General features: G+C 35.0%; 1 protein-coding gene across 1 annotated transcript; it reads right to left on the bottom strand.

Moving 5' to 3' along the window:
- Nucleotides 2241-10707, bottom strand: LOC109725536 (filament-like plant protein 7). The gene is made up of 6 exons (XM_020254764.1): nucleotides 10550-10707; nucleotides 8711-9007; nucleotides 7024-7156; nucleotides 4561-6901; nucleotides 4421-4484; nucleotides 2241-3034 (listed from the first exon to the last, which is right to left on the bottom strand). Exons 2-6 carry the CDS (start codon nucleotides 8795-8797, stop codon nucleotides 2486-2488), a joined length of 3174 nt encoding a protein of 1057 aa, XP_020110353.1. The 5' UTR covers nucleotides 8798-9007; nucleotides 10550-10707; the 3' UTR covers nucleotides 2241-2485.

The raw sequence follows: 11380 nt of genomic DNA, 5'->3' as shown, positions 1-11380 counted from the left end.
TGTTTATATGTTCTCTGCAATATGTCCTCATAATTTGTCTATACATTGCTATGTTTATCACTATAGATTTTTTTTTTTTTCTATGTTTAATACCACTATCATATCCACTAAATTCATATGTCGGTCGACAATATAGTATTTAACATTCTCATAAAAAAAAAGCTACTACAACGATATGGCATAAAAAGAGAACAGAAATTCTACATGTTAGGTCATATACCCAACCCCTTACGTATTCTCCAAAACTTGTTTTCTGAAAACTTGTTACATTTTAGTTTAAATTTGTAGTTATCTGAATTGAAGTTAAATTCTAATCTATTTAAGATAAAATATAATTTAGATTTAATTTGGACTATTAGTCTAATTCAACCAGAATTATAATTAGACTCTAGTTTGGAGCTATGTGTTATAAATGCATACTATGTCCACCTTAATGAAGCCGCAGCTTTAATTAAGAGGCCATGCTCTAATTAATTAAGGCAACCAAGGAGGGGGTGTCGTACGTTGTTTTGGGTGAGCAGAGCAACATGCTTCATTGCTTCTGGGAATATTTTTGTCTGGACGTGTACATTAATGGGTTGTTCATGATAAAGTACCACGTCTGCTATTTTGGTGAGAGATCATCTTTACACTCTGGCTTGGATGTTAATAAAAGTTTTTGCTCCATCATTGCCTGCATGAAGGTTGACGACAGAATCATATAAATTTCAGCATTTTTTTTTTTTATTTCCTACATTAGTTATTTTTTTGATCTATTTTTCATCGTTTTGCATTTAACAAATTAGTATTATAGTCTTTCTATTTTCTTAAGAATTAAGATGATGAAGAAGTTCGAGATCTAGAAATTTAATAAAACCAACAGTTTTGTATTATGGTAAGTCAAGATGCGTGTTATACTAACACAGCAAGGATTGTAGAAGGCACCGTTGAGTAAAGCAAAGATGTTCGATTCATTGACGTCAGAGCAGAAGGAGTAGATTGATGAGAAAGCTCGTATGGCAATACAATTGTATTTATCCGATGAGGTATTGCACGAGATCCTAGATGAAAAGATCGCTGCAGGGCTATGGCTTAAGTTGGAGTCTCCACATGATAAAGTCTCTCACCAACAAGTTGTATTTGAAGCAACGTCCCTTCATATTGTGCATGTCAAATGTACCTCTATTAAGTCGCATTGAGATTAATTTAGTTCTATTACTATGAATCTCTGTTCGATAAATATCAAAATCTAAGAGAATGATGAAGCTCTTTTATTATTAAATATTGGATTTTATTAGATTTTTGCGATTTAAAACTTGTTAGGCTTCTTGGGCATCCCAATAATAATTAATGGGCTTTGCTTGGGAGCCTAACTTAAGTTTTCATATATGAGGTTTAATCCCACATTAAAAACTAAAATGGTGTCGTTACTATATATATATTCCTTTATTCTTAAGTTAGTTTTTTAGGAGAAAATGAGAGTTATGCTCTCGTTTAAACACACGCACGCACGGCATGAGCACGATTTTCCAACATTATATTCTTTACCGCAGTCCTCTTATAAGAATTTTCGTTAGATCTTTTTATTTCAATGAGATACTCTATGTCTCGATAAAGTCAGATCCTCTCTATTTTCAGAAGAAAGGATTGATGTGCAAATAAGTAATGAGATAGATGGAGCTTCAGAAAAAAATTTGGTCGCTAGAAAGAGGTCTCGAAAGAAGGGTTTAGGTAATAGAGGTATGTCCTATCGAACTCCGAGCTCCCGAGTAGCGTCCTATCGAACTCCGAGCTCCCGAGTAGCCTCCTGCTGCTCTTGCTCCACAGCACTTTGACATAAGGAATAGAGTTGTTCCACAGTACCTTTTTTGGCAGGGTGAGGTTGCCAATCGGATACTCGTCGTAGCTCAAAGTCCTCCCATAACTTTTGTGGTGGATAACTAATAACATGTGTTAAAACGGGCATATATTTGCAGAGTAGATCTAGAAATATAAAATATATCATGGACTCCGGCCAAGCTAAAGGGTAATACAATCCGATAGGCGACGGGGCCAATTCGCTCCAATACCGCAAAAGATCCAATGTAGCGAGGGTATAGCTTCCCTCTCATCCCAATTCGCTTTACTTCTCTTTCAGGGAGACCTTTCAAAAGACGTGATCCCCTACATGGACTTCAAATCGCCCCGATGCTTGTCAGAATAACTCTTTGTCGACTTTACGCCATCAACAAAGCAACAATATCAAACAAGGTCTAAATATGTAGCTTCTCCGAACTCGACAACTTCAAGAACTGTAATCAACTGAATGGCTACAGAGTCAACAGAGATCCCAATTTACAAGAAACAAAACAAAAGGAAAGATTTACATTACAATCAGAAGAGAAATTACACAAAAACCCACTCTCAGACACACTACCATGTTATCTTCTCTCACCCATAACCATGCAAGATAACAATAAAGCACCCAACCTAGATACTAAATTTTGCATTACTTTTCTCCCATTCTTTAAACACCTTTTAACTCTTTGCCCTCGAAAGAGCTGATGGGCAGTGTTAGCTTCTTAGTATTCTTGCTCTCCTTTTTCCTCAATAAAAGCTTTCTAAGCAAACTTGTTCCCCCTCTTTGTGTCTTCGGAACGAGCGCAAGCATTTCCACATCACCCTCATGTGTGTGCTTATTAGCTATTACTGGATGTGTTGTAGCTTGTACCGAACCGTTGCTGATGCGGTTGTCATCTGTGTGGACATTTCGGCCATTTAGCGATCCTGGTTTGGGATTCTCAGCAGTGGAATCTTGCTGATTTCGTGGTTCGGTACATATGATTTCCTTAGTTTGAGGGAAGTTGGGATCCTCGAAGTTGGCACCATCCTCCGCTAGCATGTGATCGAGTAACTGAAGCCTACGATTTGGTCTGGCGGTAGTCGGGCTCAACATAACCTTCTCAAGAAGGGCTGCATCTTTGGGAGATGCCAAGGCTTTCAATTGTTTCCCGAGGTTTAGGATTGTTTCCTGGCACTCTGCAAGTTTCTCTGATGCCAAAGCAATTTCTGAACTCTGCAAGATTAAAAAGGCGTTCAAAATTTTAAGAATCTTAATTTGCGTGACATGAAAAGACATGCCAAATCAACAAGATGGCTCTGAAACAATATAGCTAATTTCATGTAGAAATTCAAATACAGATAGACTCTAGATTATTACTCTTGAAATACGATTGGTATGCATTGTCCTAAAAACCAACGATTATCAATATCTTGCAATGAATTAAGATTAAACTCCTAGATTGAAATCCTAAAAGAAAATCCTCGGCCCGCACAAGCTTTCACTGGATAACTCATTTCAGAATCCAAAGAAACTCTCAAATGTCTCACACAAGTTTTTTTTTTTTTTGAGAGATGTCTCACACAAGTTATAAAATAATTAGATAGGAGTATATACATAAATTACAATAAAAGCATTAAAACCAAGGACAATAATAAATCACACAAAATTAGTTTTTTAATGGAAATTCTGTAACAAATGGACTGTTTATTACGACAAAAGTGGATCTAAGTCAATCGGGCTCAAAAATACCAAAAAAAAATCTAGAAAGAAAGAAGAAAAATAAAGTATATAAAGACGGAGAGGAGACTTTCATTATAATCAAGTGGAGTATAAAAGATGCCTCTCACAATACTCCCTCTTATCTACCGCACCAAATGGTCGGAATAAATGATATATTTTATATTAATGACTAAAACCCAATAAGATTAGGAATAATCTCAATAACATAAGATATAACTTTAACTTAATAGGTTGACTGGAACAGAATAGGGATAGAAAACTTCGCAGTTCAAGAATTGCAATGTCCAAACACATTAATTTGAGACATGCTTCAACAAACCTAAAAAAAGTAGTTGTTAAAGGAACTAATAAGATTTGTTTTTGAACCGGCGAGATACCAGTTTGTTAGTTTTACTGGTATGAAATTAATTAGTCAAATATATTTTGAGCTTGAATTTTAACTGTAGAAACAAGGAACATACTTAACCAAGGAACACAATTAACCAACAGTGTAGAAAAACAGAGTCAAATATTTGTTTGTAAATGTTTGTAACCTTAAAAAGCAAGTTATAGTGGCTGGTCTTTTATTCTTGAACCATTTTATAATAAGGAAACAAGTTTCTCTCTACAATGATCGTCAAAATACAGTGATTTATAAGGCATGTATATTTCAACTAGAAATTATGCAGATGAAAAGAGACCTACTGAAAACTATGATCTAAACAATGATGGTTATCTTTATAGTAAACAATGATGTAAACTATGCATTAGCTATCTTCTTTAGAGGAAGTAAAACGGATTTTACTTTGTGTCATGTTATAATGTCCAAATGATGATCGTTTCTTTGTTGTGCACTTTAATGTGAATATAGAAACTCGAAAGAAAGAGATAGGAACTCACAGTTCTAAGTTGATTTTCCTCTTGGCCAATAATATGTTTGGGACTCCCTTTAGAAGCAGCAACACTGCATCACAAATAGTACAAAATTAATTTCCTAAGATCTATTGTAAGGGCATGGAAGATTGACAAAGAAAACTTACGCTTCACTTTCTGAAGTTGAAATTTCATTTTCCACTTCAACTTTCAGGGATGAGAACCTTTTACGAGTCTCGTTTAGTTCGACCTTAACAGCTGTATACTCTAATTTATGATTTTCATCAATTAACTTTGATTCCTTCACTGCTTCAGGTTCTGCTCGGAAATTTGATGTTCTTTGTTCTGACTCCGGGACTTGAGTAATTGGTGCTTCATTCCCAGAATTTCCATTTTCAATCTTCTCCTCACAATAACTTCTTCGTAATTCTATATTAGGAATCGCACGGTTTGTTGCACTTTCTTTAACCCTAGATTCAATAATGTCCATTTCGAACAAACTACAAAGGCCATTTGGCGTATAAAATAAAGGCATTATCTTATCCCCTTTTATCTTGATCTCATCATGGTCATCTAATTTATTTTTACCCAAGCTTGGGCTGTTCGGCACAGCTCTGAACTCATTAATGCAATTCTCATCCCCCCCAAAATGCTTTATGATACTTTCTCGCATATCAGACACATCTTGTAGGGAAAAGCAGTGATTGATAATCCAGTCTAGGGTCGAACTTACTTCACTAATGAATCTTTCAGGATCAGCCTTTCCATATAACAGATTGTTACAAACAAGGATAAAGTGTCGTAAGACAGTTGTAAGTTCAGAAGTTTCCCACAAAAATGCACGAGCGACATATCCATTTAAAGCTCCAGATTTTGGACTTACTGTATCACTTCCAGATACCGTAAGTTGGCCATCATTGTTCTTTTTGCACCTTCGAATGATTCCTTCTACCTGCTCAATTAACTTAGATACCACCTTTTCTATGTTTGATTTGGAAAGCTGGTTAGCTGTTTCGGTATGTGAGGCACTGGTATCAACTATTCCTTCAAATGAATCCAAAGAAGCAGATTGGGGTTTCCTAGGAGTATTGCCATTAGCATTTAAGGCATTTGAGGAGTTTCCTCTAATAAAAAGATCCTGCTTTTGCAGTGCACTTCGGACATCTTCGAAAATGGCATCTATACTTTTCTGTGTAATATGATGCTTCTGAATAATCACTCTTAAAATATCCTGAAGCCAACTAGGATAATTCTCAAGTGTTATGTATCCAGAGAGATTCTCAACGGGGATGAGCTCTTTACCTGCTTCTTCCGTGAAATCAGATCTTGCAGTAGTGGTAACACATGATCTACTGTCCCTTGAAGGAAGTTGCGCAGATAATAAAGTTCTATTATCAACATATGTCACTGCTAACTTTTCCATCTCCACAAAATCATCCATCAAACTTAAGTCGGACATGCCAATACTCCTAGAAGATGGTGTCGTTGGCTTTCCATTCCTGAAGTGCTCCAGCTCGGAAATCAAAGCAGAAGCCCATGATTCAGCGCAACTTACATTATCTCCATGACCACCACCCTCGGAAATTGATGCAAGAGGGTGTTCGTACATTCTAGGACTACTTTTTATGTGATCATAGCAATCATGTCCCTTCGATAAGTCCTTCAGCTGTCTCTCAATCTGCGAAAGTCTGGACGATGTATGCTCGATTTCACTGGTCTTCTTAGTCAATGATTCTCTGAGAATTTTGTTTTCATCTTCGCTTGCCCTCAACCTCTCAAGAAGAGAAGCTGCTTCATAACCGTTTTCTGATACAAACCCACGTGATGCAAAAGATTTTGGGGAATTTGCACTTTTACTCCTCAGTTCCATATAATTGTCATGACCAAGAAGTTCAACCTCACTTCTCATTTTAGCTAAAGCGGCAGGGCCTGGTAGTCGCTTCCGGACCATCACGCGCAATCTTTGGCACTCTGCTTCTAGCTTTGCAATCTTTTTTACGCTTTCTAGCTGCTGTTTGTGAGCAGCATCGGCTGATTTAATGTTATATCCCCTTTCCTCGGTCCGAATCTCCAGCTCCTTCTGAAGCATGCAAACCTCATACTTAAGAGAGGCATTGCCTTTTTCCGTTAAATCAAGTCTTTTTGATACTTCAGCTAAATTTGCTTCAACGAGTGCTTTTGATTCGTTTAGTTCTTCGATTAACCTTTCTTTCATCTCAACAATCGTACAGAGATTACTATTTTCATCACCTAAACTAGCAATCTTCTTGTTTGTCTCGGCGAGCTTCTGTTCGAGAGTTCGTAGTTTTTCTTGTTCTTTGGATATTTTCTTTGCAGCTTCATTTATTATGTGCTCCTTCTCTTCCTTAGAGACATTCAACTGTTGATGGCAATCTTTTAGAGCTACATCTAGCTTGTCTATTTTTTCTTCCATAACTTCCTTTTGCTGTAAAGCATCATCAAGTATTTGCTTGAAAGATAATGCTTCTGTTTCGGCCCTTTCCCAACCTAGTGGCAAAATTGACCAAGTGAGGTTAATTTCTAGGACCATATTTGACTAGATAATAAAAAGACAGCAAAAAGATGTCAAAAAGTTAAATATTGGATCAAAGGATAACAGAATAGAAAACCTGTGATGGCTTCCTCGGCCACTTTTGCTTGCTTGGCTAAAAGATCATCTTTTGCATCGGACTCAGTGCGAGCTGACGACAACTGCTCATTTAAGTCTTGTACGGATCTCTCTAATTTTAAAGCCCTCTCTTTCTGCAGAGAAATTACCAAAAAAAAAAAAAGGAAGAAAAGATTACTGATATAAAAAATAAATTTATTTTTAACAGAAACTAATTATGCTGAAAAATAATCAATCTTATTACTCATTTACAATATAGCTCTTGCAAGTTAAGGTTGTTAGTTATAGTAAAATTAATATTGATGGGCACAAGTTTCCACATTGTGGCATTCAAAAAAAAAAAAAAGGGCATATTGTGATCATTGCCATGCCATCAATTAATCTTATAAAATGCACAGACATAAAGAAATGACTAATGGCCATAGAACACCAAGGTCAATCTTGAAACTACCAAGTCAAATAAGAAGAGAGCACGTTAACAAGAAGGAACATGTAATGGTCTTATCTTACATAGAATCAATGCATGGTTCACGAAGGTAACAAGGAACCAGTTTTTTCATCTTTTTTATGATCCTTATTGATAAATATGTTCATGTAATCAGAGTCAAAAAAATACACATGATCTCAGCTGTGTTGTACTTTCACCTCCTGTAAGGATTGCTAATTTGTCATGCAAATCTAGGAAATGCATGCTACATGCCAATAAAATGAGCCTGAATTGCTGCAAAAAAACTGCAAATTGATCCAATTGATTGCAGATTGTTTGCAGAAACCACTCAAAGCTGCTAGAAAAACTGTGCAGATAATCGAAGGAAGCATGTTGAGTTTTGGGTAGGAGACTATGTATTAAGATTTGGTTAGATTTGTAGTAGAATCCTAATTAAATTGGAATAAATATTTAAATCTATTAGAGATAAATTGATTAAGATTTGAATATTAATTAGAATAGAATTCCTAGTTATACTAGGTTTGGGATATAGTGAACAGTGCATTACATATAATGCATCAAGGAATTGAAGCTGCGTATTGTACAGCCCAAGTTCATGTTGCTCCCAGTGAGGTTGTACAGCCGAGAGTTCAAGCAACTTGTGGTCCATACAAGAAAGAGCTATGTGCTAATGGGGCAACTGTGTGTAGCATAGGAATAGTTGAAGTTGAGTGTTTTGGGAATAGCTCCAATTTCAATGAGAGAAGCCTTCTCGTGTTATAGAAGACGAAAGAGGGGTGAGAGAGATTCAGAAAGAGAGCTCAGGTTGAATCTACTCTATGTATAAGAGGAGTCAGGCGTAATTTTTTTTTTGTTAGTGAATCTTATTTAACCCGTATTTTCTATTTTTTTTCTTTCTTTTGTAGTTGTGTCAGCTTTTGCTAAAGAGACGGGTTTATGATAGAAATTTGATTTGACGCTTCTGTTGCGGAATCCCAACAAACGGTACAGGAACGAGTAGTGGGTTCAACAGCAGTCGGTATCTGAACGGATTGCGGATTCACAAAACCTAGTATCATAGCGAGTACCAGATTCCCAACAGTATGTATCAAAGTATCCCTCATCAACTGTCGTATTGAATGGTGATTGTTTCTCAGTTGTTTATAAGACAAGCATATCGCATCTAACATTCATCAGAAAACAGATTTCGATAACAGCACAACGAATTCACAAACTGAAGAAACTGGTTTGGTAAGTTTACCTCCTGCTCCTTTGCTAAGAGATCAGATTTTTCGAGGACATTCTTTTCTGATGATTTCCTCCTCCAAAGCCATGTCTTTTGTTCCATGCTGCTCTTCTAACTTTCTCTGTTCGAGCTGTAAACAATCTTTTCTTTTTTCTTTCTTTTTTTTCTTTTTTTTTTTGTGAAAGCAATGTTCAAAGTGGTAAATAATTCACCAACTTGATAGAAAGCACAACGATAGAGGAACTTTAAGCTATGTATTTTGTCTCTGACAGATTATCTTCAGAGTTGGAATGAAGCTGCCACAATAATTACCTTCAAACAGAAAAATACAATGTGACAGGTCATGGAAGGTCAAATATTAACTGTTCAAAGAAGGATGCGAAGAACTTCACGACAAACAAAAAGAAAACGAAGCTTTAATCTAGCATGCAAAGTATAATACTGTTTCATTTCTTTTACTCAAGAAGAGAAAAAAAAAATAAAAAATAAAAAGACCTTTCATTGTTAATATTCACTCCCACCCAATATTCCTCACAATTGGGAATTAAACCCGAGATACTCCAACCGAGTAATTCATCGAAATTCTCACCCCATTGTCTATAGCATTTTTCATTTATCAAGCTAAGAGGAAGTTTCACTAAATATAATCAATCAAGGTTATGACCTAGGGGTTTATCTCTTGCCAGCTCAGAGAAAAAATTGGCAAAAGGATAAAAAAAAAAAAAAAAAATAGAAGATCAATTTACAACTCGAGTACGCCACATCAAAGACTCAGGAAACATGATGAGGCTCAGAGATTATTTATGTTGTCAGTGGAAGTTTTTGTTTTTTTATTTTTAATCTACTCTAATCATGAAAACAAATGAACAAAAGGATACAGCAACAGCTCCTAAACAGCAGGAATTTCATTCTAAACAGGGTTTATAACAGTGTATCTCTGGTCAGTCTAAGGCTGCAAATTGTGCAGTAGCAGATTCAATTTGCATTGCTGTTCATAAATCCCTCTTTTCCAGGACAAACCAAATTGGATTTAAGTTCATAATGTAGGATGAAAACATGCAAGAATCTCTTCTTCTCCCTGTACATTTTTCACAAAACATTTAAGAAAGATAGAGAAAAACTAGTGTTCACATCAAGTCAATGTAATGATTCTGCTCTCTTCTTTTTTTTTATCTTTTTAAAACAAAAACAAGTCTTGAGCACTTACCAAAAAAATAAAAATAATAAAATAAAAGAAATTGCAGATTAACAGAAGCTCTAATCTACTGACCAGTGCTAAACAACAAACTAAAAATTAAGCTTCTTATCCAAACCCAAATAATTAGACCTCTTGGTTCATCTGGGTCTTAGACAATCAAGAACAAGTACATTAAAAAGAAAAAAAAAAAAATCCTAATAAAATACCCAAGACATCTTCATGGGCCGCAATATGTTTCCTGCAACATGCATGTTTCCTACCGACCGTCACAAGCGGCAAAGTTCGAAGCCTAATTGCTTCGTATTTCCAGCTAAGTTTATTTATAAAAACAATAAACTGAACATGCTATTTTTCTCTCAAAAAAAAAAAAAAAAAAATACATGTTTCCTCAATCAGATTTTCGACCCATTACCAATTTCCATGCGAGAAGAACACAATTCATACACTGAATCAGTAAACACAAAATGTAAACCAAATAATAATAATAATAATAATAATAATAATAATAATAAGCTAAAATGCCAAACAAGAATCAAGCTCTAATTACAGTAAAGAAAAAAGAAAGAAAAAAGAAAAAAAAAATCAAATCAAGCTCCAAAAAAGACTAACAAACAACAAGCAATTAATTTGCATCTACTTTATTAAGCTAAACTAACCAGGGAAGTCTCAGCTCAACTAGGATTCATTCCTCACAACATCAAAAAGAGGAGAAGAGGACACAGAGTGGGAGAGAGAGAGAGAGAGAGAGAGAGAGAGAGAGAGAGGTATAATAAGGGGAGGAGAGAGAGAGAGAGAGAGAGAGAGAGAGAGGGGGGGGGAATTGGGTGTAATGAGAACAAACAATTAATAAAGTTGTGCACACTTTTGTTTCTTATATTTTTCTGCTTTTCTTTTTTTATTTGGTGGGGTTGTTATATTTTTGTTGGGTAAAAAGCCCCTGTATTATTCCAGTATTGTAACTTGATTTTCACACTTGTATACAAATATTTTGCTTTATGATCAATAAAAGAACTTTATTTTCTCATGAAATATATGACTCCTTCCCCTTCTTTTTATAAGACATTTATCTATCTTAATTTTGCTCCAATTATAGTTAAATATTATTTTATAACAAAAATTATTTCTCTTATTATGATATGGGACGAGTAATACAATAAAAATAAGGATAAACTTTAATTAGTCCTTCTATGATATAAAACATTTTTATTTTGTCACATAATAATTCAAAAGCTATACTTAATAATATATATAATTTTATTTTTATTTCAACAAAAAAAATATCTATCATTCAATATAGCAGTACAGTAAAATATTTTAAAAACTAGCTAGAGGGTAAACTAGAGGGTAGTATCGTGTTTAATAGTAAATTTTTTACAGTAAAATAAAAGTAAAATCACATGGTGATTAATTAAATGTAATTTTTTGAACTACAAATTAGTAAAGTAAAATCAGTCCGACTATGGTGCTTCAAAATTTTCAATCTTTGG

The sequence above is a fragment of the Ananas comosus genome, linkage group 20 (assembly GCF_001540865.1).
Source record: "Ananas comosus cultivar F153 linkage group 20, ASM154086v1, whole genome shotgun sequence".
NCBI lineage: Eukaryota > Viridiplantae > Streptophyta > Magnoliopsida > Poales > Bromeliaceae > Ananas > Ananas comosus.
Note: the sequence above shows the minus strand (reverse complement) of the source record. Positions and strands in the feature narration are given on the sequence as shown.